We start from the raw sequence: 26,075 nt of genomic DNA on the forward strand, positions 1-26,075 counted from the left end.
GCCCGCGGCGAGAGCGGTAAGTCAGCCTCAGGCGCGCTCCACTCACCGCCCAGCCAAAATCCCCTCCCATTGGACTAAAGCCCACCCCGTCCAGACACTGCAATGACGAAGACCGCCCGCGCCCGCGGCATGAAATTTAAAGAGCGAGAAAACGAAAGTCTTCCCTCCGCCGCTGGCGGCCAAGTCCGCCCCTCCTCCCTCCGCCTTTGTCGTCTTTCCTCCGCCCGAAATTCACATTATGAATAAAGAAGCACCGCTCTCGATCGCGGAGCGCGACTTCATCCTCAATGCGCTGCGCGAGGATGTACGGCTGGACGGTCGCGCCGCGGATGAGTTGCGTCCGTTGAAGGTGACCTTCGGGGAGGAGTATGGGCATGTGAAGGTGCAGCTTGGTCGGACGAGGTATGCTTCTTTTCTTGGGGGGTACAACACAACCGCGCGAAGCTAATTTTTATGGTGTGCGTGTTAGTCTAGTGACGCGCATCTCAGCCGAAGTGACGAAACCGCACGACGACCGGCCGTTCGATGGGCTTTTCACGATCGCGATGGAGCTGACGGCGATGGGGTCGCCCGCCTGGGATAATGGACGGTAGGACATGCTCTTGCCCCTTCCCCCCAAAGCAGAGGATGGGGGAACAACGACGGGTTTCTAATGATCATACCGGGAAACAGACAAGGCGACCTCGAAACGTACGTGACCAACGTCCTCGACCGGGTGATCCGCCACTCGAACGCGCTGGACACGGAATCCCTGTGCATCGTCAAGGGGGTGAGCTGCTGGAGCATCCGGGCGGACGTGCACATCACCGCCTACGACGGCAACCTGATCGATGCGGCGTGCGCGGGCATCATGGCCGGGCTGCAGCACTTCCGGCGCCCGGACGCGGTCGTTAAGGACGGCCAGGTGATCGTCTACGGGCTGGACGAGCGGGTGCCCGTCGCGCTGAACATCACGCACAAGCCGCTGGCCGTAACCTTCCACTCCTTCGACGAGGGCAAGCGCGTGATCCTCGACGCCACCCGCCGCGAGGAGCAGGCCGCCGAGGCCGACGTCGTCTTCGGGCTCAACAACGCCGGCGACGTCTGCTTCATGTCCAAGTTCTCCGGCTCGCCCGTCGACGCCATGGTCTTCGTGAACAAGACCTCCGTCGCCCTGGACAAGGTCAAGGAGATCAACGCCATCATCGACAAGGCGCTGCAGGCGGATCTGGCCAAGCGGGCGAAGACGGGCATGGCCGAGGAGTCGCGGGCGGAGAATGATCGGTGATCACTACGTGCAAGTCTGGATGGTTTTGGCGGGTTTTTCTAGAGATGTCATGCATATTACCAGGAGTCTAATGGTTTTAACAGACGAGCAATCAGATTTTTTTTTGAGGGTGTGTTTTTGTAGATTTGTAGAAGCTACGATATGGCTTGGTGTGTTTCGTGGTGGTTGACATCCAAAATATATCTTCAGATATAGTAAGTAGCAGGGACACCAGGCCGAATGCCATTCAACTTGGCGGTGAAAAGAGTCCGAGACATCACTCTGGCATTACCCAGGTGTGTAATTGATGGCCTGTGGCTAGATCAAATGTCAGTCACTATCTTTTCGCGTGCTCTTAGCGTCCTATGGGAAATAAAGAATCCATTTTCAAACCGGTGGTGGATAATTTTAGCCCACGGAGCTATAATGGATCGGGTGGTGATATTCTCCGCTCAAGCCGCTTATACTCAGGCCAGGCCCGCCACCAAGGCGTCTCTCGGACATTTGCCGCAGCCCATTGACCAAGCAGATTTGAGAACTCGCTTTTTTGGTCGACTACGATCTGACAGCCGGCAAGCCACACTTTAGTTCAATAACAATGCGTTTTAATTCGCTCAATGAGAAATTCTTGAAAGTTATCATGCCTCGACATGGTTTTTCGGATGCTGGCTCACGATGGGAGGAAAGCCGATGTCCGCCAGATACTCACTGTTCGCTCGCTCGGACGCGACGTCCACATTCGTTGTGACTGTGATGTTCGCCTTCCCACCGGTCTGTCTTAGGAGCTCTTCTTCAGACCCCGTCAAGTTGCCACCAAGTAGCTCGTGGATCTGGAGGCTAGCGCGCGATAAGCGTGATTCGTTCTTCTTAGGGCCTGCTACGTTCGAGCTCTGCTTGATGTAATCGGAAAGTCGGTGGGCGCCATTGGCCGAGTCGCCGCTTGAGCTGCCCACGAGCTTGGTGAAGAGGGTCTTCAACGCGGGAAGATTTACTGCCACCACGGCAATCTCGATCTCAATTGCCGCGACGATGATCATTCGGCCGAGCACGTACGCCGTATCTGGGTCGGCGATGAGTTGTCTCTGCACGTCGAAGCGGCAGAGCGCCGTCACTACCGACAAGGCGCCGAAACACATGACCCCGAGCACGGCGACCTTGCGTTGGTTGCTCATCTGCAATCGCATCACGGTCGGGATCGGTAGGGCGAGGATGATGATATCCGTGATGATGTTCTTCCCATTGTTTCAGAATATGTTAGTATATAGATATCCCAGGAACTTTCACTATTCTTACCAGCCCGGTCGGTACCATCATGACCACGTACGTGCTCAGACATTGCGCGTTGGGATATTCAGCGGGGTGGAATATGGCGCCAAGGGGTCTGCATTGTAGGAAGGCGAGTAACCAGTTAGTGATCGTGAACAAGGTGTTGAGGGCCATTGTGCTGAAGACTTTGATTTGGAACCATTGATCTGGGGAGAGTCGGAGGTAGAAGAGCAGGAACGCTTGTTTGATAGTCCAGTGCACGAACATGTAGAAGACTTCTTCAACGAACAACCACTGGATTGTAAATATGTTAGTCGAGGTGGTGCCAGTAAGCTGGGTGCGTACCTTGGTTATTTGTTCTTGTTGGTGCGAGGATAATTGACTCGAGTGCCTACCACGGTACCTGGTCAGGCCTTGTTATACTTGTTACCTGGCTTTCGTTTCTTACAGTCCACATCCGTAATGAAGAAATATGTACAGAATCATCTGCTGCATCCCGTTGACAAACTGTGCGGCGATTAACTGGATGGTCATTATCTAGGGCCTCAATGACAGTTCCCTACCAGGAGAATAATAGCCACTGCATCATCCCTACCAAAACTCTGATGACGCAGTCGACAGTACAGTCGCAGGAAGATGGAGCAAGTTCCGATCGCGAAAGCAGCAGAGATAATCCCGTAGGTCAATGGCTGAAGATTCTCGAGAGCCATTTTGCCGAACGCATAAGCCCAGGCACACAGCTCACTCGTGCAAGCTCGTGCACTGTTGAAAATGACCTGCGAGCCAAGCCGGCCGAGAGAATATATACTGGAAAGTCTCGAAAGTCCATTGGGCCAAGAATTAAATGCTCGGAGCCAGCCTTGTCTTTCTTCACCCCCTCTTCCGATCCAGCCCATCCTGCTGTGTGCATCGATCCTGTTGATAGTCCAGCCATCCCTGCAAGCGCCATCGCTAGGAGGCTTTAGATGCAGATGAGATCCAGTGCGCTAAGCTCTTTGCTTTCTCTCCTCCCGCCAATCCGCGAAAGCTGGCATCAGCATAAGCTCCACAGCGGACGGCTGCTCCCTTCCTAGTCTCCTATAGTGTCTCGCGAGGTGGATCGGGGTTTTCAGCCACCACTGAAGGGCCGCCGTGCGATCAGGCCAACACGAGTAGCAGAGATAAAAGGTGGGGATGACGGGCTTGTCCTGCGTATTGTCCGCACGAGGACCGGAGTTTCACCATCGTGCACGATGGGTCCTGGTTTCTGTCTTGCTTGTCTTTATCCCATTTTTGTGATCGGCTGAGTGTTATTGCTATTGCCGAGGTGGGGTATAGACAAGGGTTAATAAACTGACCAGCAGGCTGCTGCCAATAACAGATTCACAGTCGTCGACCATGATGACGCCGTCGCTTTAGCATGCAACCGACAAAGGTGCTGAGGGAGGTTCTGGCTCAAATGGATGTTAAATAATACTTCACTGCCCCCGTCAGGAGGGATTGTCCTTTTCTTCGAACGACTGTGGGTAGAGCGATGGGTGGTTGAGGAAATCAACAACACACTCACGATGGATTCAGCGAGATCATTGCTTTGGTCCGCAGGCTTTAGTGACTTCCTCAGAAAGGACCTGCTCAGCCTGGGAAGTTCCGCGGCAGGACTCGCGATTGTCCTCCATCTCACTCTCTTTCGCACCAGTTTTCCCACGGAAGATCATCTTCATGAACTTCTGATTATCTATATTGTTACCGTGATTGCCGTGTTTGCCGCCTATCTTACGTCCATTGATTATTCGGTGACGCAGAGTCTGGCCCGAGTATGCTGGATTGCAGGCGCTTTCAACACGGGGCTGGTATTGAGCATTGGGGTCTATCGGTTGTTCTTCCATCGTCTTCGTCGCTTTCCAGGCCCGCTAGGATCCAGGGTATCTCGATTCTATGATGCGTATCTTGCCGGAAGGAATGTGCAATACAATTTGGAAATTGAGAAACTCCACAAGCGATACGGTGACTTTATCAGAACAGGCATGTCATCTCACCACTCTCAAGTGCTCACCGCCAGTACTGAACATGCTCCAATCATAGGTCCCCGAGAAATCTGCATCGTGCGCAAATCAGCTTTACCAGTTCTCTTCGGACCTCAGTCAAAGTGTCGCAAGTCAACCTACTACGCGCAGGCCTCTACCAACCCGAAAAAATGCTCTGTCCACCACACTCGAGATTTTGAAGACCACCGGAAACGACGAAAGGCATGGGATCGAGGATTCAGTATGAAATGTGTGCTCTCTACTCAAAGCCATTTCTTGGAAGATGCCGACGAAATTGACCAGGCGTATCTAGCACTCGGATTGTACGAACCACGGATCAAGGCAAAGGCCGACCAACTTGCCTCACATATCACAGCCAACCTGGGAAATACCATTGATGCTACCGCCTGGTCTATGTTTGTCAGTTTCGATGTAATGGGAGACGTGGGCTTTGGAAAAGACTTTGGAAACTTGACAACAGGTGTTGAACACCCAGCTATCAAAGGAATCCACGATCACATGGCCGTCCTGGGCGTTCTGGGCCATGTTCCTTGGTTTCTGAATCTCGCTAGCCGTTTCCCAGGAGCTACTGCAGCCTACTCAGGTTTCTTCAAGTGGTGTGGTGATGAGATAGAAAGGAAGCAAAAGGTGCGTAATTGCTTTGTTCGGGTTCGGCGTTTGGCCGAGACATTGATGCGGTGTGCAGATTTGGGACGCTGGAAAGTATCCCGACGATATTGTCTCATGGCTGCTGAAAGCCTACGTGGACAAAGACGCAGCAGCCTCTCCTTCTGAAGCTGCTTTGCACGAAGACTCTCGAGTGGTCATTATTGCCGGCAGTGAAACCACAGCGACTACCTTGGCCACTGTCCTTTTCTACTTAGCTAAATATCAGCATGTCCTAGCCAAGCTTCAGCGGCTGTTGGATGAGGCTATGCCTGGTGGGGTCGAGGACTGGTCCAACGCCAAGGTGAAGACAGTCTCTTTTCTTGACGATATCATCAATGAATCTCTTCGTCTCCGGCCAGCCGTGATGACAGGTGGCTACCGGGTAACCCCTGCGGAAGGCGTCCAGATCGATGAGGTGTACATTCCTGGGGATGTCAACGTGTTTGTTCCGGTTCAGTTGATTCAAACGGACGAGAGGTACTACAAACAAGCCCAAAGTTTTATTCCCGAGAGATGGAATGAAAGAAAAGACGAGCTTCGCACTGATGGGGCGCCTTTCATTCCATTTGCAATAGGTCAGTTCTCTACCGCAACTTTTCCGCAGCGTCGGGTTAGAATCACAATTCAAGTGATTGGATAAGTTTCATTGCTAACTTGCGTCACCAGGTCACTACAGTTGCCCTGGGAAGAATCTTGCTCTGCTCAGCCTTCAAATCACTGTATCTGTATTGGTTCTACAATATTCCATAAGTTTCGCGCCGGGTGAGACAGGCGAGGACTTTGAGCACAGCGCGCTGGACACGTTTACAACGACGTTACCTCCTCTTCGGCTTCAGTTTCGCAAACGACAGGATCTGGCAGGGAACGCTGGTCCCTAGTGGCAAAAGTGTCAAATGATATTGTTCAAACTGTTATAGATGTCATGGTCCAGAAAAACAAAACTGAGGACCTGACGGCTGAAGCGCCCAAACTCTACGCTCGGCATCCTGTCTCAACATGCAGGTCAAGATTCGATGCATTATAAGACAGGCTGTGCAGGTTGATGTTTGCCTAGGCCGACTGCTCTGTGACTGGGTAAACCCTGCTAGACATATTCATATAAGTCAAAGGACATCATAGACAATCTCAGCCTTCTACGTATCCCATTGCTCATTGCATACGTGGAATTGTGCGATGTGTGCAAACTGCTGTCTATATAGCTGTTGTAATTCCATGGTCAGAAGAATATAGAAGTCAGATATCAGCTCCCAGCTCTTCTTGTCTGCTCTACATACTATTCATGTTTCTTTGAACTTCCATGGCGAGGTCCAACGATATCTTTTATACTTTCCCTCAGCATTATTACGGCTACCAGGAAATGAAATTTGCCACGGAACATGTTGCAATGTGGTTGAAGGAAAATGTGAAAGAGGAGCGCCATAAGGTTATAATAAGTCTCTCGGAACATCCTCTCGACGTATGGCAATACGCACATTGCGCCGAACTCCTCAAAGTCTCGGTAGCTCCCAAGATCATGATCTCCTTCTCAATCGGGTTTCGACCTCACTACGCTATCTGGGCACGTATGCAAAGGGTCGAGAGCGAATACTTACAGATGCTCAACGATGGTCACAATTGGACCGATGAGACGTGGAAGGACTTCCGAAGCCATGTTCACTTCCTCCAAGAACTAATGAGGGCTCATGACATTCTGCTGCGCCCAATGACCGGTGACTCTATGCGATGCCCCAGAAGCTGGACCTGTTGGCATAGACCTAGGCGAATTTGTAGTGTGGATTTCCCATGGATTGACTGCACGAGAGACAAGTTGGCTCTGAGACGGGCAGAAGAGCTTGCTGATTGAATGGTAGCTTTTTTCTGAGTAAACCAGAGCGGAAATCATTGGGCTGCTTTGTTTTTGTTGCGGGAGGAATCGGATTGTTGCTCAATTTACATGCTTGCGGGTTGTTGTTTCGATGTTAATGTGGTTAACGTCTTCATATCTGCTTCTAACCTGTTGCTGTTATTGAAGTGTTGTTTGTTGATTGTAGAAAGCCGTGACGATCGGTCAGGCGGCGCTAACCCGAAGCGGAAGCAGGTGTTCATGCCTGCGGCCTGGCCTCCCTTTCTCCAATCCATCATCCACTTTCAACCACGCGGCGGCAGTGGAAATGAGTTGACTCTGCCAAATCGTCTTCCTACTCTGAAACATCATATCCTCTCCCCCCTCATGGCTTATAATTAGCACGTCTCCCAGTCAACAATTCAATTTACTCATCGTCTCGACCGGGAAAGCCCCGCCCCATCTCCCGGCCCCAGCCACGGGCGGTGATCCAACGCTAATTGCGCGGCATCTGAGCTAAACCACCAGGCAGTCAGAATTTCTCCCAATCTGCGTTACTTCTCTCCCTCCCCCGCCGCTTACTGTCACCCGCTCGCAATTTCGACCACCTCCTCCCTAATCCTACGTGTTTCCGCCATCCTCCGTTACTCCCAGCGCGCGACTTTTACCCCTTCCATCCCCGTCAATCCATGCTCCTGGGGCACCACCTCGCAGTAACGGTGTCTGCCCGCCTTCAGCGTCATGGCCAGCGGTAGGCCTCCCGGACCTCATCCAGCCGCTGGCCACGCCGAGGAACTGCTGCTGGATGAGTCCACTCCCATGTATAATACGGGTCAACGTCCACCTGTGAACGATGACAACCTACTGCGACAGTACGACATCGACGACTCCGACCAACCCCAACCCCAACCCCGTCCCTCTGTTTCCTACGATAGCTTCGTCGGCGGACAGGCTCCACCGCATTCAGGCGCCCATGCGACTTCCTCAGCGCACCCTCCGGCGCAAGTCGGGGGCTACCTCACCGATCCTTACACGGGGGCCGACGTGTCTCGCACCTATTCCCATACCTCCGGCCTGAGCAACTACAACCGCTACTCCCTCGACGAATACGACGACGGCCGGTCGCTGCACGGGTACTACGATCTGGATGATGACGACGTACACCACTCGCAGCCCGACAACCGGGTTCGCCAGGCGAAGGAGCGAAACAGCATTCTGGGTCTGGGAGGTGGCCTGATGGGCCGAGCGAAGCACATGCTGGGCATGGGGCCCGAGTACTCGGAGATGGATCTTCCCTTGACGGAGTCGGGCGGTCGTGCGGCTCGGTTGGACAGTGCGGACCCGGATGAGGCGGCTGCGGCCGGGGCTCGAAAGAAGTCGAAGAAGTCGGACTTCAAGTTTGGGTTAGGTCGCAGGAAGGTCGATCCGTCGACTCTGGGGCCTCGAATGATCGTTTTGAACAATCCGCCCGCGAACGCTGTGCACAAATTCGTCGACAACCATGTCTCGACGGCCAAGTACAATATTTTCACCTTCATCCCGAAGTTCCTGTTCGAGCAGTTCTCCAAGTATGCCAACCTGTTCTTCCTGTTCACCGCTGTTCTTCAGCAGATCCCGAACGTCACTCCCACGAATCGGTACACCACGATCGGTCCGCTGTTGATTGTGTTGTTGGTGTCGGCCATCAAAGAACTTGTGGAGGACTACAAGCGGAGATCGTCTGATAAGGGGTTGAACTTCTCCAAGACGCAGGTGCTGAAAGGCTCGAGCTTCCATGAGACCAAGTGGATCGATGTCGCTGTGGGTGATATTGTTCGCGTGGAGTCTGAGCAGCCATTCCCCGCCGACATGGTCTTGCTTGCGTCATCGGAACCCGAGGGTCTATGCTATATCGAAACGGCAAATCTGGACGGCGAAACCAACCTGAAGATCAAGCAAGCTATTCCGGAGACGGCGCATTTGGTCAGTCCCGCAGATCTCAGTCGGTTGACCGGGCGCGTTCGATCGGAACAGCCGAACAGCAGTCTTTACACGTACGAGGCAACATTGACTATGCACGCGGGAGGTGGTGAGAAGGAACTGCCGCTGGCCCCGGATCAACTGCTCCTGCGAGGGGCGACCCTGCGCAACACTCCCTGGGTACATGGAATCGTTGTCTTTACCGGCCACGAAACGAAGTTGATGCGAAACGCGACCGCGACCCCGATCAAGCGAACGGCTGTTGAGCGTATGGTTAACGTCCAGATTCTCATGTTGGTCGGTATTCTCGTGGCGCTCAGTGTGATCAGTTCCGTTGGTGATCTGGTTATCCGGCAAACTGAGGGCAGTCAACTCACGTACCTCGACTACGGACGCACCAATGCCGTCAAGCAGTTTGTTCTGGATATCTTCACTTACTGGGTCTTGTACTCGAACTTGGTTCCGATCTCCCTTTTCGTCACCATTGAGATTATCAAGTATGCGCAGGCCTTCTTGATCAACGCGGATCTCGACATCTACTACGACAAGACTGACACTCCTGCAACCTGCCGGACGTCATCGCTAGTTGAGGAGTTGGGACAGATCGAGTATATCTTTTCCGACAAGACGGGCACCTTGACGTGTAACATGATGGAGTTCAAGCAATGCACTATTGCCGGTATTCAATATGGAGAGGATGTCCCCGAGGACCGCCGCGCGACAGTGGAAGACGGTGTCGAAGTTGGTGTTCATGACTTCAAGAAGCTCGCGGAGAATCTCCGCTCCCACCCTTCGTCAGATGTGATTCACCACTTCCTCACTCTGCTTGCGACTTGCCATACCGTCATTCCGGAAAGATCTGAGAAGGAGCCGGGCAAGATCAAGTACCAGGCGGCGTCTCCGGACGAAGGTGCGCTGGTCGAGGGTGCTGCGCTTCTGGGCTATCGCTTTTCCAACCGCCGGCCCAGATCCGTGATTTTCACGGTGGAGGGTCAGGACTACGAGTATGAGTTGCTGGCCGTCTGCGAGTTTAACTCTACACGAAAGCGTATGTCTACTATCTTCCGCTGTCCAGACGGCAAGGTCCGTATCTACACCAAGGGTGCGGACACTGTCATTCTCGAGCGGTTGAACCCGGACAACCCGACGGTTGAGGCGACCCTGCAACATCTGGAGGAATATGCATCGGAGGGTCTACGTACGCTTTGTTTGGCCATGCGCGAGATTCCCGAAGCCGAGTTCCAGCAGTGGTACCAGATCTATGACAAGGCCGCGACTACGGTCAGCGGAAACCGCGCGGATGAATTGGACAAGGCCGCCGAACTCATTGAAAAGGACTTTTACCTTCTCGGAGCCACGGCCATTGAGGATCGCTTGCAGGATGGCGTCCCGGACACTATCCACACCCTCCAGACGGCCGGCATCAAGATCTGGGTCTTGACTGGCGACAGACAGGAAACGGCTATCAACATCGGAATGTCGTGCAAGCTTATTTCGGAGGATATGACTCTGCTCATTGTCAACGAGGAAAACGCCCAGGCTACCAGGGATAATTTGACTAAGAAGCTTCAGGCTGTTCAGAGCCAGGGTACCTCGGGCGAGACTGAAGCGATGGCATTGGTTATCGACGGCCGGTCGTTGACCTTCGCTCTCGAGAAGGACATGGAGAGGTTGTTCTTGGACTTGGCGGTTTTGTGCAAGGCAGTTGTTTGCTGGTAGGTCTGCCCGTTATGCTTTTTGCCCTTTTCTTTTCTTGTTCTTCTTCTTTCCGGATTGTGCTAATTCAAGAAGTCGTGTGTCCCCCCTGCAGAAGGCCCTTGTGGTCAAGCTGGTCAAGCGCCACCTCAAGTCCCTGCTTCTGGCGATCGGCGACGGCGCCAACGACGTGTCTATGATCCAGGCCGCCCATGTCGGTGTTGGTATCAGCGGCGTCGAGGGTTTGCAGGCTGCACGGTCGGCGGACGTGTCGATCGCCCAGTTCCGCTATCTGCGCAAGCTCCTTTTGGTCCACGGGGCCTGGAATTACCACCGTATCAGTCGAGTGATCTTGTACTCGTTCTACAAGAATATCGCTCTCTGTATGACGCAGTTCTGGGTAAGCCCTTCTTATTACCGTGTCGGCCTTTGCCTTTCCTGACCATGCATAGTACTCTTTTCAAAACGCGTTCTCTGGTGAGGTTATCTACGAGTCGTGGACACTGTCGTACTACAACGTCTTCTTCACCGTTCTCCCCCCTTTCGCCATGGGCATTTGTGATCAGTTTATCTCTGCGCGGCTGCTCGATCGGTATCCGCAGCTGTACCAGATGGGTCAGAAGAGTCTCTTCTTCCGCCGACACAGCTTCTGGTCCTGGATTGCCAACGGGTTCTACCACTCGCTGCTCCTGTACATCGTCGGACAGCTCTTCTTCATCTGGGACGGTGCCCAGGCCGACGGCAAGACCGCGGGCCACTGGGTCTGGGCCGAGGCCTTGTACACGGCTGCGCTGGCGACGGTGCTGGGCAAGGCGGCCTTGATCACGAATATCTGGACGAAATACACCTTCATCGCGATCCCCGGCTCGATGATCATCTGGCTGATCTTCCTGCCGGCTTACGGCTACGCGGCCCCCGCGATCGGCTTCTCGACCGAGTACTACGGCACGATCCCGGAGGTGTTCAAGTCGCCCACCTTCTACCTGCTGGTGGTGATCCTGCCCTGCATCTGCCTGCTCCGCGACTACGCGTGGAAGTACGCCAAGCGCATGTACTTCCCGCAGCACTACCACCACGTGCAGGAGATCCAGAAGTACAATGTGCAGGACTATCGGCCGCGCATGGAGCAGTTCCAAAAGGCGATCCGCAAGGTGCGCCAGGTGCAGCGCATGCGCAAGCAGCGCGGCTATGCGTTCAGCCAGGCGGACGAGGGCGGCCAGATGAGAGTTGTGAATGCTTACGATACCACGAGAGGCAGAGGACGCTATGGAGAAATGACCAGCTCGCGAGCGCTAGTGTAACGATTGTGTTTTTGCTTAGTTTTTGTGGTCTTTTGATTTTCCTTCTTTGTATGTCTAACTTTTGTCTCATTTTGGGGAGATGATGAAGATGACGCCTGATGTGGCTGTGTTTGTGTTTTGTTGCGTGTATTTACTCGGAGACAGCTCTATGAGACAATGTGAAATATGGTATGGTTTGACCCCTCACCCTTAAATCAGGATAGAATATAACTTCCTGGGGGAGAACCCCCAGACCCGCTTTTCTTTCAGCGTCCCAGTAATCTCAATGTCAGCCCTTTATCAAGTTGGAATATAACTTCCTGGGGGAGAACCCCCAGACCCCCCTTTTCTTTCAGCTTCCCAGTAACCTCAATCTTAATCCTATATCAAGTTGGAATATAACTTCCTGGGGGAGAACCCCCAGACCCCCCTGCCTTTCAACTCTCCGGAATATACGCAGTAATACCTAGCGAGTACACCTCTCCCCCGGCCCCCGAAACCCAATACCCAACCCCTCCATAACCAACCGCTCCCTTTCCTCCCACGTCTCCCCCGCCCCCTCCAAATCAACCACCAACCCCCCACTCCTCCGCTCGCGCACCCCGCTCGAATCAAACTTCCACCCGCGCTCCTGCTTCACAAAGCGCCGCAAATCCCGCTCGAACGTCTTATCCCCCGACCACCCCAGCACCGCGCACCCCACCGTCCGCCACGGCGAGATAATAATGTCCACCCGGCGGTGCGGGCGCGGACTCCCCTCGCCCTCTCCCTTCGCCAGCTCATCCCCCTTGCCCCCATAAGAATACCCCAGAGGGAGCTGCCAAACAACCAACCCCTTATCCAAACTATCAAACATCTTCCGGTGCACCGCACTGTCGTTCCGAAAAGGAAGAGTAGCCTGCTCGCGCGCAGAATGGCCCTGATGCAGCGCCAGCGTATGCGTGATCCACCCCTCCCCCTCCAGCCGGCGCAGCACATCCCCGATCAAATCCTTCGTGGCATCCTCGTCGCGGTGCGAGAGGATCAGGTCCACGTCGCCGGAGAACGGCTTGCCGCGGCGGTGCGAGCCGGTGATGATGCACTCTACCCCCTTTGCCCGAAACCCCTGGTCGTGGGGGTTGCGGCGGGAGGCGATCACAGCATCAGCGTGCCGTCGCACCACCGCCGCAATCCCCTCGACTTCGGCCCGGGGGATGCCTTCCTGGAATTCGTCGTAGAACTTCACCCCGATCTGCTGCACGCGGCTCAGGCTGGCCCATCCGTACTCGATGATGTCGTCGAGCGAGCGCCACCCGCGCGTGAAATAGAACTCCCGGGCCGTTTTGGCGCCCACGCCCCAGATGTTGTAGAAGGTGTGCAGGGTGCGCAGCGTCGGGTCGGTGGTGAGCGGGTGCGTGGCGGTGAGGACTCCGCGGGGTGGGGGTTGGGGGTGGGGGTGGAGGTGGGATTGGTCTTGTGCTGAGGCTGGTGCACCCGGTGTGCTGTTGCCACTCGAGCTGGATGCGGAGGACTGCTGTTGCTGGAACTCGTAAAACAGGTTCGCGATCTTGGCGTCGCACCCCGGTAGTCCTGCCACTTCGGCGGGCCGGCGGAGCGGGTACGGGTATGCGGCGATGCTTGCGATGGCGGTGCTGTAGGCGCGGACGCCGATCTCGTCGAGGGTGAGTTCCCGGATGTGTCGGATGGTGAGGAGTTCGTTGATGAAGGGTTCGTTGGGCGGGTGGAGCGGCGTTGAGCGCAGGCACGCGTAGGCGTTGTGGGGTGCGGTGACCCAGGCCGGGGGTGGTGGGAGGTTGCCGAGGTCTTCGGCTTCGGAGGTGGTGGTGCGGTGGAGTTTGGGGGGGTGCGTGGACTGCGTGGGCTGCGTGCGGGGGTGCGCCTTTTGGTGGTGGCGCTGGTGGTAGGACTGGTAGGGGCGTGTGGGTTGAGGGGCCGGGGGCTGCATTGAGGCGTCTGCTTTGGCGCGGGCCAGAATGGAGGTTTGCGTTTGCGCCTTTAGGGTCTGGGTTGGGGGGGATGGTGCTGGCGGACGCTCGATGCGTCGCGCGTGGTAGACTGTGTACTCGTCTGTTGGGAGGATGGTGTTGGTGCGGAGGCAGGCGTGCAGCCAGTCCAGTTTGACTACTGTCAGGGTGGGCGTCTCTGTAGTCGGGTTGGCAGGGCGGAGATGCGTCGAGGAAGCATGGCTGCTCATCCCGTCTTCTTCGTCCTCCGTCTCCGTGTTGAGGTCGATGACCTCCGCTTCTTTGCTTAGGGCATTGCCATTGCCTCGGCGGCGTTTGGCCGGCGGAGGCTCGTCCGACTTTCGGGCTGGCTCAGTCCACACGCCCAGCGTGCGCAATTCCAGGGCTGCGCGCTTGGCTTGGCTGAGCTTGCCGAGGATGAGCGCGGGCTCGTCGATGTCGTAGGTGAGCCGTGCGTTGCGGCGGACGAGCTCCTCCTCGATGGCGTGCAGGGACTCGATGGTGAGGTGCGTCTGCAAGACAAAGATTGGTGGACAGGCTGAGAAGTCGGGTGTCGAGGGGTCGGGGTCGTCGTGTTCTGCGCCAGAGTCTGTCTCGGACATGCTGGATATGTACCGTACACCGGTGGTTATGTCATGGCTTTATATAGTGCAGGTTATATGGCTCCGAGAATACCCTACGTGCTGGGGATCGATAGAATGTACAAAAGAGATATATATCGATAAATTGGGAATATTCGTGTTACTCCATCTTCAACCAAAGAATGCACATGAGTATGCTTCAGCTGTGATGACTGACGTCAGTCATATCCCTGCCTCAGGCATCAGTTGATGGTCAAGTGGACCCGGCATTTTCACCTGACAGGCCGACAGCCGATACCGGAAACCGGAGAACCTTAATGCCTAAGGTGTCGATGTATCATAATATTCAAAACTTTTTCTCTATCATAATCATCCTCGTCGTCACCCATAGAGACTGGCTGCAAAGCGTTCCCGGGGGAGAACCCCCGGACCCCCCTTTCTTTCAGCTCCCCAGTAAATCCAATTCGTATCGTGGGAATAGTATAAGTATCTGGGGGAGAACCCCCAGACCCCCCCTTCCTTTCAGCTCCCCAGCACCCTCAACCCCAAACCAAGTACCTCAGCACGAAGGCCCCCCAACAGTCGCAACCGAAGCCGTAGCCCCCTTATCCCCAGCCCCAGACCCAGATACCACCTCCTCAGCAGGCTCATCCCGATACCCCCCCTCCCCAGAAGACCCCTCAACATCCACCCCAAACCCCCTCCCCTTCCTTCGAGCAACCCACCGCCGCCACGGCCCATAAACCAACACACTCAACCCCCCAATCACCAAAAAACACCCACAAATCCCCCCGCCGATGGCATCATAATAATCCCCAGCCACCTGCACGCCATCCCAGAACCGCCCCGTGGGGTTCGCCACATTAAGCACAAGGGTAAGCACCTGGATCACGCCGATCACGATCGCCACAATCACCGTCAGACAGGTTAGCACGATCGAGTAGTACAGGAACGCGACGGGGTCGCGGTGGTTCTTCGGCTCTTGCTCTGCGCCGTGCTCCAGTTCCTGCTCTTGACCTTCATCCGGCCCAGAGATGAGCGGCGCATCCGACGCGGCATCGCTCTTCGGCGGCAGGAAGTTGGCCGACGGCTGCACGTACAGCGAGAGCATCAGCGCGCCGTCCGTCGTGTCGAGGAGGCACATCCCCGCTTGACCCTGCATTAGCACCCTGTTCACAGTATGTGGACGATGTGGGAAGGGGGGGGGGTGTGGGGCGTACCCGTAAACAACGCCGGAAAGATCAAAATCACCCAGAAATTCGTCCCCTTGGCCGCTTCCACCGACGAGATCCCCAGCAGCGCGATCTCCGACGAGGTGTCGAATCCCAGCCCGAACAGCACGCCCAGGGGGTACATTTTCCATGGCCTGGTCATCAACCATCAGTAATTCTGGTCTTTGGATGTTTGCTATGCTAGCAGTCCCGGGACTAGGGCTAGGGCTCTTGGGGGAGAGTACCGATCAATCAATTTGAACATCCGCTTCAGCACGTTGAACAACACCCCGCCGCCCTCGATCTTCCAGATCTCGTCCGCCCGGTCTTCCGGGAGATTCAGCACCTTCTGCATCTGGCGGTAGAGCTTGTAGAGGATGTAGGCGTTCATGAGGCCTAACAGGATTAGAAAGGCGGCGCTGACGGAGGTGCCGATTATGCCGCCGATCGTGCTGAAGCTGTCGAAGCGCGAGGAGATGGCGGCTGCGGTCGCGGCCACTACTATTGAGGTTATGATGACGATGCTGCCGGGGAATTAGTGTCATGATACAGAGGGGTAGGGATGGGGGTGAGTACGTGGAATGGCCCAGCGAGAAGAACGTCCCCACGGTCACGGGTTTTTGGCCTGTCGCGAGTAAACGCCGGGTCATGAGGTCGATGGCCTGTCTATTGTTAATTATGCTTCTTATACAGTGGACAGAGGGGGGTGTACCGAGATATGGTCGGCGTCAAAGGCATGTCTCAGGCCGAGGGTGTAGGAGAGCACGGCGTTGGAGACGAGGGACCTACGCCCCAGTCCTCGAGTCAGTATCTTTGCTCTTGCTACCACTGACTTGGTGTTGGGTAGGGCTTACGGGTGGTATCGCTGTCGCGGTCATTAGTTCAGTTCTCAAGCTAGGGACAGATTTGACACAGCACGAAGTAAACGTACCAGCACAATCGCCGCAGCAATCCACACAATCACATTCAGCAACGCAATAAACAGAATAATCCCGATCGCCGGCAGAGGGATCTTGCGGAGGCCCGGCAGTCGGCGGTGCGATCTCTCGGCCTGCCTGACGAGGGCCTTGGCGCTCCATTTGCTGTTGGGGCTGCGCCCGGGGGGGTGGTTGTCGCTGCCCGTAACGTTAGCCACGGGATCCGGGGAAGGGTCCCGCATGGTTGAAAGTCGCAGCCACAGGGCTTCTTGAGCTCAAGAAGCTTGATTGTTGTTGTTGAGTTTGGGGGTGGAGGATGGTGGGAGCCCGTGGCCAACGTGCGGGGGAGGCAGGATTTGAATGTTCGCGAGGAGGGGCAGTATGCCGGAAAACTGGTTTTGATAAGGCGTGCGATAAGAATTTTTAGATGGGGGAATTATCAACCCCATCAACACCTTGGAAAATAGTGGACCATCCGCGAGGAATGGCCTTCGTGATGACTGGCTAGTTACTGAGTACGTTTTTCCAAAGAGCTGCGTTGAGTTCTGTGCAGTGGAGCTTGGGAAGATTTTCTCCGCACGCAGCGTGTCGGAGCGGGATCTTTCGGAGGTGTCCGCTGGTGGTCGGGAGGGGTTCGCTGGGCCGATTTTGTTTGGTTTTGTTTTCAGGGATAAGTTGGACGGGGAAGCTCTATTTGATACTCTTCAATTTGATGCTAAGTTGTTGTTCATTCTCAAGATAATCATACAATAAATCCTTGTGCCAGGAGCCATCGCAACAATTGCCATGCCGGAGGGCGCCGATATTTTCCCCCGCCAAGCTTCTAATGTACAGGACAGTCCTTGGCATGGACTAAGGCTGCAGTCACTGATTCTTGACTTCAAGCGACCCTACACTTCCCGTATCTATCGGAATTCCCAGGTGATCCTGAGCCAGAGTAGTTTCTTCTTCCCACCCCTGCTTCATCAACCCGACCCTTTCGGAGTCGGGATGCTGGCCCTGCGATTCCGGCGGGAAGTTACCCCACAAAGCTATGGCCTGTTGGTGCGTTTGCCGACATGCTCGGGTAGCTCCACCAAACCAAGGCATGAACGGTCTCGTTGGTTGGATGCGACCGTGGGAAGTGGAGTGTTTCAACTGCCAATTCCTGCCGGGAGATGGTTAGTATAAAACTCTTCACGACACCGTCTCGAGGATACTCACCTTGGTTCTGGTGCGAGTATTGCGTGGGTGTAGCAGGTAGGTTCTGCTTTTGATTGTGCCTTTCAACTTCTGTTCTGTGGAAGTCGACAAGACATGATGTTAAATCTTGGACAGTCGAGTCCATCACGCCGCAGCCATAACCGTAGGAGAAGGCGTCCACTTGGTGACCGTCGCCTTGGTGTGATGGGGAAAGTCCGGCCCGATGACCATGTTCCACTCGTTCTGCGTGATAGGCGTGACGTCCGACGCAGACAACGGCGTTTTGGGCCCGCGCTTGCTGGGGATCACGTATCGGGTGGGCGGAGGGCCCTGCTGACGGAGGGCACGGGTCGAGCGCGGGGACTTGCGAGGCTGCTCGCCCTTCCGAAGCTGCTCGATCTTCCGCGGGGGCTCGGCCTTTGGCTGCGGGGGCAAGATGATGCCGTCGTCGTTGTATTGCTTCTTGTAGGCGTTGGCCACGTGGGTGAGGAGCTCGTCCGACACGTTCAGCTGCTCGTAGACGCGGTGGAAGAAGGCCTTGCTGAACGGGCGCCCGTGGAAGTCTTGGATGGTGCGATGCAGGAGCTGCGTGCAGGACGTGATGTAGGATTCCTCGGGGGCCACGCCGCGGTTGGAGAGGATGCACAGGCGCCGCTTGAAGGTGTAGATCCGGTCGACGTTGAGCAGCGTCAGCCCCTCGCGGCTGAAGATCACCTCGTTCTGCATGATGGATTGCTGCTTTAGGTAGTCGTTGGCGGCGCTCTCGTACAGACTCCGATTCAGCGCATCGATCCAGCTTTGCCCGAGGGAGAATTTAATGGCGGCTTTGGCTACCATTCGGTAAACGATTGGCCAGGTCATGGCGTCGAGGGGGGTGACGGGGATGATGATGAGGTCCGAGGGCTCGCCGGTCGGGTAGGGCTTGCCCCGGCCCACCAGGAGCGTGACGTGCATCATTTTCTGTTCTAGCTTGGCGGAAATGTACTCGAGCGCGGGGATGATGGAGGGGGTGAGGGTTTCCGAGTCGAAATTGAAACTGGGCGACAGAGGGGACGAGATCATGTCAGGACTGAGACTTCGGGCTGGCACATAGACGCCCGCTGGGCGAGGCAGACGCACGCCAACCATGATGACACAAACAAAAGTAAAGAGGTCGAATGAAAACGGTGAGTGTGGTAAGGTAGGACCACTTTCAACTCCAGGCCAGACTGAGAGTTGTGCAGAGAAGCAGATCACGGCCTGAGGAGTGCAGGCAACCCAGGGAATATAACCCTGGGTGTTGCTGGTCAGGGTTCAGAAGAGGGGTAAGCCCGGTGATGGAGGGAGACCAACGCGGCCCCCTTCATCTCCCCTAAATTGGGTTATTTTCGGAATTCTAATGATAGTAAATCCCCTCTGACAACAGCCAATAGATCCAAGCAGTGGAGGGCCCGAGAGAACGGAACCCAATGGGCGGAGGAGGAGGGTTAAAAATACATTTAAGCGCCCGCCGTGTGCCGTCTCCAGCATGGCTGCAGCCGCTTATGCACGTTCCACACCGTCTTTTTGTGGCTATTGGTGGATTCGACAGAGGGAAATTAACCCTTCGGGCATCTGGTCTGACGTCTTGCTTAGGGATAGCACCGCACTAGGTCGAATCCGGTCAAAGACACTGGATGTGGTGTTGGGGTCCACATGAGGCCAACAGCGACGGCGTCCTGCATCTGCAGCTCGCCGAAATGGGTCTTCAACTGCACCACGGAAGAGGATGGCGGATTAATTACCTAGGAGCCGTGAAGCCTTCCCCATTCGCGTCACCAGGAACCCAATCAACGGCCGTGTTACACGCCCATCCCCGCTGTGATTGCTTTCGGAGAATTGGCGCAGGAGCTGATAAGGAGGTGCAGGAACTATTGATTTCCTGCAGATGCACGGCGGTATCCTTGGGGTCCTGAGAGGGTGGTTCTGGGATGGCGTGGGCAAGGTTTACATTACCCCGCTGAAGCGTTGGAATAATGTTGTCATCCCATCGTCAAAGATTGGCCTTGCACCTCTTAGAGTTCCCAGTGTTGTCACAAGGCTGGATCGACCAGAACATACCCGATGAATGTGACCAGAGTTCAATGGCCGGAAAATGTGGCTTCCATACGGTCGGGACCTTTACCGCTGGAGAGATTGCAGGATGCTGTGTGCAGTAGAGAGCCATAGTGCCCATGCACGGGCACCGGGAGAATGTGGATCGGACCATAATAACAAACTGGACCGGACGGGTAGGTAGTCCCACTTTTCCTGTCAGGTGGAGCGGAGTAACTTGACGATGACGATTGTCGAGATCTATACAACTTGAAGATGGTAAAGCCTGTCAAATTGTCAATGGGAATCTTTGTGACCTGTCAACAAGTCAAAGATTTTTGGCATGCGTTGGCTCCTTGGCCTCCTTGGCCAGTAGACTTCCGCAAGGCTGCCACAGACAATAATCACGCAGTTGTGGTGGTCACCGCCCGGACGTTTCTTTCAGCCTTTCCATCATCGACTGTCCTTCTCCATTCTTATCGTGCATCTACCGAACAACCACTGATCATCCCACAAGCTGTCCAACCAACAAGACCTGAGCCATCAAGATTATCCGACACCACCACCCGTTAAGTATCAAAAATGCCTCTCTCCCAACACACCGCCCTCCCCCACGTCGCCAACGCCTTCGGGACCATCTTCATCGGATTCGGGGTCAACGCTCTCCTCCGCCCCGAGCACGCCTTGACCTTCTTTGAATGGGCACCGCCCACCACTCTCCCCGAGCGACAACTGGTCAACAGCCTCGTCCACATCTACGGTGTGCGCGATATATTCATGGGTCTTGCCATCTACGCCGCCTCCTTCTACGGCACCAGGAAGTCGCTCGGGTGGACGTTGCTGGCTGGTAGCGCGGTGGCCTATGCCGACGGGGCGGTTTGCTGGACGTGGGGACAAGGACAATGGGGTCACTGGGGGTATGCACCGCTAATCACGGCGGTTGGCGCCGTGCTGGCTGGGCTTTTGGATGGAGCGTGATAAGGGTTGTCTCGGTATGGGTATGCTGGGTAAAGGCGTGTGTACTGTACAATTGTCTTCGTCTTGAAAGCCAAATTTTGATGATGAGTTATAATATGAAGAGTTTCTGGAACCCACATACCGTGAGTTGGGTACGATTGAGCGTACTATAGTTGAGCGTACTATAATTCAAGGCTGCAGGCATTGTTAGTAATCACCCTCGCCAAGGCTATCAAGCCTCGTCGAGGGGTTCCCCGCCAAAGGGTCGCAATGAACTTGATCTATCCAGCAGTCTACAGACGATGGCGCAAATCTCTGGTAATATAACCAGCAGCAGGAATGGCAATACTCCCAGCAGACAGCATACCACATTCGATGGAATATCTGACCCGACCAATGCGCAGGGGGAAACCGAGTACCCAACGGGCACCAAATTCTGGCTGCTCATGCTCACCCTGGCTGCGGTGCTTATTCTGATCAGCATCGACATGAACATCGTTGCCACAGCCGTCCCCGGTATAACCGACCATTTCCACACCATTGCCGATGTGGGCTGGTATTCTTCCGCCTTCCGGCTCTGCCAGTGCGCCTTCCAGTTTGTTTTTGGCAGAGCGTACCAGCTCTTCTCCATCAAGCGTGTCTTTCTGCTTGCCAATGTCATCTCGACAGCAGGCTCACTGCTCTGCGGGGCGGCAGCAACTTCACCCATGCTGATCGTGGGAAGGGCAGTCACCGGCCTCGGCACGGCGGGCTTACTATCTGGATGCTTCGTGATCCTCGTCCACTCCACACCCTTCCGCAGACGGCCCATGTTCACGGGGATAATGAGCGCCATCGAAGGACTAGCCACCCTCTCCGCACCCCTCTTAGGCGGAGCAATCGTGCAGTCCCTCGGCTGGCGCTGGTGCTTCTACCTCAACGTGCCCATCGGCGCTGTCACTCTGTTCTTAACGATGTGCTGCTTCTCTGACCCGCCCAAGCCCGACAACCTCGCCCGCCTAACCCTCAAGCAAAAGATCTCGCAACTCGACCTCCTCAGCAACCTGCTCTTCATCCCCGCCCTAACCAGCCTCTTCCTGGCCTTCTCCTGGGCCGGAACCAAATACCCCTGGTCCAGCATCCCCGTAATCGCACCCCTCGTCACTTTTACCCTCCTCATGACCGCATTTATCTACAACCAACACCGCCAAGGCACCACCGCCGCCCTGCCCCTCCGGATCCTCAAACACCGCAGCATCATCGCCGGCAGCATCTTCATCGCGTGCGGCAACAGCACCGGCAACGTCCTCGAATACTACCTGCCGACCTACTACCAAGTCGTGCGGGGCTACACCCCCGCCCAGAGCGGGTACATGATGCTCCCCATCATCATCGCAGGGACCGTCGGTGCACTAGTCCACGGCTTCGGAACCAGCCTCTTGGGCTACTACGCCCCGTTTATGATTGCAGCCTCAATCATCATGCCCGTCGCCGCGGGGCTGATCACCACGTTCGAAGTCAGCACCAGCCTGGCGCAGCTGCTCATCTACACCGCTTTCTCGGGGCTAGGATACGGCATCGGATTCTCCGGACCACAAAACGCCGTACAAACCGTTCTGCCACCGGAGGACGTCCCGCTGGGCACGTCGGTGATGCTGTTCGCGCAGTCGTTCGGGCCGGCGGTGGCGGTGGCGATCGCGCAGGTGCTGTTCGTGAACCAGCTGGCGCAGAATCTGGGGAGTGTGTCGCCCGGGCTCAGTTCGGCGGAGGTAGATCGGATGGGGTTGACGCAGATCGTGACGGGGTTATCTCCGGACAAGGCGGCAGAGGCGCGCCGGGCAATCGATCGGAGTATCGTCCAGACGTGGTATTTGGTGGTGGGGCTGGCGTGCGCGACGGGGGTGGGGAGTCTGGGGATGGAATGGCGGTCGGTCAAGAAGACGAGGCGGGAGTAGCGGAAGTCCTGTGATGCTATGCTGAGGGTTCATCTTGTGTGTAGTGGGAGCGATCTATTATTCCAAGCTCTGGGAAGTAGTTAATGTGGTCCATGCTCAGCCACCCCAATGCTGCTTTTCTTTTCTTATCTTTTCCTTTCTCAGCAACAGCATGTCGGTGGGCTACGGTGGGTGACAGCTTCGCTGAAGCTAAAGACTATAGATCTCAGACTGACTAACACCGGTCAATTAGGTACCAAACTTACTCGCCGTATATAAAGTATTCACGCTTACTGGGCTCGGTCCAAGGAGCCCGAGCTTTTGTGTTCTCATACGGGGTGAACGAGGCTCCCGTCGCGAAAGGACTTTCAACATCATAAAGCGATATTTGATAGACCTACAATCTGGGGTCGCGGCTTTTGAAACAAATCCAGCAACACGAGGATAAGTAAGCAGGGAGGACAAGCAAAGCAAAATAAAACGACAATTTCAAACAAAGACCCGGAAGAGCATCGAACTCAAAACTCAAACCAAACGAGTGACAGGTGGGGGTGGTCTGGACCACCATTTCCAGGGTTGGCCCATGACGGATGTGAAGTGGACTGCACTAATAGGTAAGGCAGTGGTTTTCAATGCGAGCCAATGGGCTCTGTCATTGTTTGAGAGAGTCGATATCTATGACAGTCCATGCCTAAGGAGAACTCGGCCACCAGGTTGCTGCTTCCCAAGGCTACAGTACTCACATATAGGCGCTACGATGACTGTCCTTCTATCAGTATTAGCAAGGCTGTTCGCCAATGGCCCTGGGGCCTCTTAAGGACAAGGATATGGGAGGACGTGAGACCTGGGTGAATTCAGGCTATACGAGGCTATCCGAGGAGCTAACGGCCGACACATCATTTCCTTGCTGCTTGACCCGGTGATTCGCCAGATCGAGATATTCTACTCTCTCTCTGGTCGTCATTCTTCCTGCCTATCCCCTATCCAGCAGACTAACAAGGTGTGAACTTCCTTCGATCAGACTGACTCTACCCCCGATGCGGAGAAATTCCCTCTCATCCATCGTCACAATCACCCAACTCATACGCCAGCCCCGAAAGAATCCCATTGAAACAGATCGCATAGTTTGTCTCGCCAGGAGAAATCGTCACGCCACTAGTGGAGCCCCGCAACTCAGCCCGCCGAGCAGCGGGCTCCGATGTGCGCAGCTGGAGCAGTTTCGTCGCCCCGTCAACAGCCACCCTGCACGCGGTGCGCCTGGTGGACTGCCCCGTCTGGTATGTTCGATGAATCCCACCGCCCTCTAAATCGCCGCATGTCCCGTTCTGCTGACAGCTTGCACATTTGAACACCTCGCCGGGTCGAAGAGTTTCCAAACTGAGACAGGGCGTGTGAGACCATGTGTAACAGGTTGAGCAGGTGACACTTTCCCCGGTAGGCTGATAGCCTTCGCCACAGCACGGCCGTGAGAACTCGAAGCTTCGTACGCAGAGACCGCCTAGCTGGGGAACGGAGGACGAGGAGGCATAGTACCATTTTTCGACTCTGAACGATGCCTGCGCAAACGAGACTAGGTCTTTAGGCGGCAGGGCTTGGACAATGGTCTCGAGGATCTCTGTCGGGAGGTTCACGCCCCACTCCTCTCGATCGGACCAGGGCATTGTTCGAGGCTGGGAAGTTAGGAGAGAGGCCAGTGCCAGGAATCCAGGGGAAGGGTAGATTGCCGAGGGGTTGGTTATTAGAGGCAGGGTTGGGGAGCACTTCGCACTGGGGCCGGATATTTCCACGAGAGTCACGTGGCTGAGCGAGAGGAGGAGCACGCGGACGGTCGGTGTGCTGCATTGACCCTTCTTTAAGTAGGCTTGTGCATTTTCGACCGCTTGGTCGAGTGACTCAAAAGGACTGTACAAAGTGACAAGGAGCCCATGAAACCAGAAGATATCGTCAGCGGGAGCTGACCATCGCGGTAACGAGGAGAATGTAACAGGCGCATCCGCTGTTTCCGTGTCGACCAGGACCTCAAAATCCCACGCCGCGATGCGCAGGATCCCAATCGCCATCGTCCGGAGAAGAAGCCTATCCGGCCAACCCGACAGGTCGTCGAGATAGAACCGCCACAGGCGGACAAAGTCGACGAAGCAGCGGAATTGGAGCTCGTTCAGCGGTGTGGGCGGCTCGATAGTCCAATTCATGGCCGGAAGGATAGCCGGAGGGTGAGGTCTCAGGATGCGAAGCTGCTCAACCACATTCCCCCTCTCGGCGAGAACCGCATCCAGTGTGCGAATCGAAGGATCGTAGATCTCAATCAACTTGATCTGGCGGGTCAGGCGGGATGGGACACCGTTGGTGCTATCCCATTGCGCGACTGTCAACAGCCCGCAGTCCTTGTCGATCGTGTAGACGACTTCCAGATCGCTGTGCAGGGGCGAGGGGAATGGGACGAGCTCCCACGGCGTGAGGTCGAATGTGTCCGCGGCCCAGAGCTGGAGGACTCGCAGCGTCGCCGGTGATTCGGGAGAGATGATGGCGCGGGGCGCGTCAAAGAAGCGGTACCATTTTCCTGCATGGCGTTAGAGATACAGTACTTGACAGTATAGTACGTAGTTACTAGGTATAAAGAGACGCTGGTTTAACTCACCATCCTTATGTTGATTCCATAAGCCTCGATTGCCCATTATTGCGATAAATAACCATCCATTCGTCTGTTCTATTGAACAATAAGTTGAGCCGGGCATCAACGATGTGGGTCAAGAATCGTGCGCTCTGCGCTGTAAGCTGCAAGGTGTTATTTATCCATTTCAACCCTAGCCTCAGCCACAAGATGTCATGTGATTGGGCTTCGTTCATTAGTTCATTGACTCAGCTGAACACAAGACAGTACTGTTAGAGGAATGTACTTCACCTCCGTAAACAAAATATCACAACCAGCTACAATAGTTAGCTTTACAGAATTACTGATGCTGGGAAGAATGCATGCATTCAATATTTGTATTTAAGCTATGTCGACGTCAAAAAATTCGCCGAAAAAGAATGGCTGTTTATAGGTGCGGTGGAAGTTAACATTTGTAAATAATGTCAAGCGCAAGCATTATAAACCTATGTTTCTCTAGATATTGCTGCATCTGTAGATGCCACCGCTGGGTTCGTTTGTGATGACGCCTCCTGGCTGGTCAGCTCTCGTCGCTTCTGTCGCATATAGATAGCTCCTTCTGAATAACCTGAAATCATATCTTAACACACTGTATCAGAGCACAGTCCACGCTTGCTTTGCTATATTTCCTAGTAAGGAGCCCTGATAGTACATTCTTTGGGCCTAGGAAAACCATAGAAAACTTGATCTTGAGCCCTGAGCACTGGT

The 26,075-nt window shown here is 55.1% G+C and overlaps 11 protein-coding genes across 11 annotated transcripts; 6 read left to right on the forward strand and 5 right to left on the reverse strand.

Annotated features, from left to right (window-relative positions):
• Positions 1-164: 164 nt before the first annotated feature.
• Positions 165-1,299, forward strand: BO82DRAFT_302616 (exosome non-catalytic core subunit RRP45). The gene is made up of 3 exons (XM_025632133.1): positions 165-402; positions 470-589; positions 673-1,299. The coding sequence occupies exons 1-3, from the start codon at positions 239-241 to the stop codon at positions 1,265-1,267; spliced, it is 879 nt and encodes a 292-aa protein (XP_025495539.1). The 5' UTR covers positions 165-238; the 3' UTR covers positions 1,268-1,299.
• A 585-nt stretch (positions 1,300-1,884) lies between these two features.
• Positions 1,885-3,222, reverse strand: BO82DRAFT_429353 (uncharacterized protein; the record flags this gene model as incomplete). The annotated part of the gene is made up of 5 exons (XM_025640522.1): positions 1,885-2,478; positions 2,540-2,806; positions 2,858-2,903; positions 2,961-3,019; positions 3,076-3,222. 5 exons carry the CDS (start codon positions 3,220-3,222, stop codon positions 1,885-1,887), a joined length of 1,113 nt encoding a protein of 370 aa, XP_025495540.1.
• Positions 3,223-4,059: 837 nt separating this feature from the next.
• BO82DRAFT_424123 (cytochrome P450) lies at positions 4,060-6,062 on the forward strand (the record flags this gene model as incomplete). The annotated part of the gene is made up of 5 exons (XM_025640282.1): positions 4,060-4,513; positions 4,574-4,765; positions 4,829-5,163; positions 5,222-5,759; positions 5,851-6,062. 5 exons carry the CDS (start codon positions 4,060-4,062, stop codon positions 6,060-6,062), a joined length of 1,731 nt encoding a protein of 576 aa, XP_025495541.1.
• Positions 6,063-6,481: 419 nt separating this feature from the next.
• Positions 6,482-7,138, forward strand: BO82DRAFT_424125 (uncharacterized protein; the record flags this gene model as incomplete). Its single annotated transcript, XM_025640283.1, has 1 exon — positions 6,482-7,138. The coding sequence occupies one exon, from the start codon at positions 6,482-6,484 to the stop codon at positions 7,025-7,027; it is 546 nt and encodes a 181-aa protein (XP_025495542.1). The 3' UTR covers positions 7,028-7,138.
• Positions 7,139-7,578: 440 nt separating this feature from the next.
• Positions 7,579-12,141, forward strand: BO82DRAFT_183727 (aminophospholipid-translocating P4-type ATPase DRS2). Its single transcript, XM_025630449.1, has 3 exons — positions 7,579-10,680; positions 10,757-11,060; positions 11,113-12,141. Exons 1-3 carry the CDS (start codon positions 7,748-7,750, stop codon positions 11,959-11,961), a joined length of 4,086 nt encoding a protein of 1,361 aa, XP_025495543.1. The 5' UTR covers positions 7,579-7,747; the 3' UTR covers positions 11,962-12,141.
• Positions 12,142-12,406: 265 nt separating this feature from the next.
• On the reverse strand, positions 12,407-14,506 carry BO82DRAFT_327870 (putative terminal deoxynucleotidyl transferase; the record flags this gene model as incomplete). The annotated part of the gene is made up of 2 exons (XM_025632986.1): positions 12,407-13,347; positions 13,432-14,506. The coding sequence occupies 2 exons, from the start codon at positions 14,504-14,506 to the stop codon at positions 12,407-12,409; spliced, it is 2,016 nt and encodes a 671-aa protein (XP_025495544.1).
• A 538-nt stretch (positions 14,507-15,044) lies between these two features.
• Positions 15,045-17,140, reverse strand: BO82DRAFT_429356 (HoxN/HupN/NixA family nickel/cobalt transporter; the record flags this gene model as incomplete). The annotated part of the gene is made up of 7 exons (XM_025640523.1): positions 16,628-17,140; positions 16,551-16,561; positions 16,409-16,481; positions 16,273-16,358; positions 15,942-16,220; positions 15,706-15,851; positions 15,045-15,634 (listed from the first exon to the last, which is right to left on the reverse strand). Exons 1-7 carry the CDS (start codon positions 16,853-16,855, stop codon positions 15,045-15,047), a joined length of 1,413 nt encoding a protein of 470 aa, XP_025495545.1. The 5' UTR covers positions 16,856-17,140.
• Positions 17,141-17,634: 494 nt separating this feature from the next.
• On the reverse strand, positions 17,635-19,055 carry BO82DRAFT_351200 (uncharacterized protein). Its single transcript, XM_025634356.1, has one exon. It carries the CDS (start codon positions 18,921-18,923, stop codon positions 17,940-17,942), a length of 984 nt encoding a protein of 327 aa, XP_025495546.1. The 5' UTR covers positions 18,924-19,055; the 3' UTR covers positions 17,635-17,939.
• Positions 19,056-20,100: 1,045 nt separating this feature from the next.
• Positions 20,101-22,738, forward strand: BO82DRAFT_389473 (efflux pump antibiotic resistance protein; the record flags this gene model as incomplete). Its single annotated transcript, XM_025638451.1, has 2 exons — positions 20,101-20,764; positions 21,094-22,738. The coding sequence occupies exons 1-2, from the start codon at positions 20,430-20,432 to the stop codon at positions 22,736-22,738; spliced, it is 1,980 nt and encodes a 659-aa protein (XP_025495547.1). The 5' UTR covers positions 20,101-20,429.
• Positions 22,739-22,746: 8 nt separating this feature from the next.
• On the forward strand, positions 22,747-23,230 carry BO82DRAFT_183772 (uncharacterized protein). The gene is made up of 2 exons (XM_025630450.1): positions 22,747-22,905; positions 22,971-23,230. Exons 1-2 carry the CDS (start codon positions 22,822-22,824, stop codon positions 23,163-23,165), a joined length of 279 nt encoding a protein of 92 aa, XP_025495548.1. The 5' UTR covers positions 22,747-22,821; the 3' UTR covers positions 23,166-23,230.
• Positions 23,231-23,575: 345 nt separating this feature from the next.
• BO82DRAFT_389474 (PHD finger domain-containing protein) lies at positions 23,576-25,392 on the reverse strand (the record flags this gene model as incomplete). Its single annotated transcript, XM_025638452.1, has 2 exons — positions 23,576-25,277; positions 25,356-25,392. The coding sequence occupies 2 exons, from the start codon at positions 25,390-25,392 to the stop codon at positions 23,773-23,775; spliced, it is 1,542 nt and encodes a 513-aa protein (XP_025495549.1). The 3' UTR covers positions 23,576-23,772.
• Positions 25,393-26,075: the final 683 nt, after the last annotated feature.

The sequence above is a fragment of the Aspergillus uvarum genome, assembly GCF_003184745.1.
Source record: "Aspergillus uvarum CBS 121591 unplaced genomic scaffold BO82scaffold_7, whole genome shotgun sequence".
NCBI lineage: Eukaryota > Fungi > Ascomycota > Eurotiomycetes > Eurotiales > Aspergillaceae > Aspergillus > Aspergillus uvarum.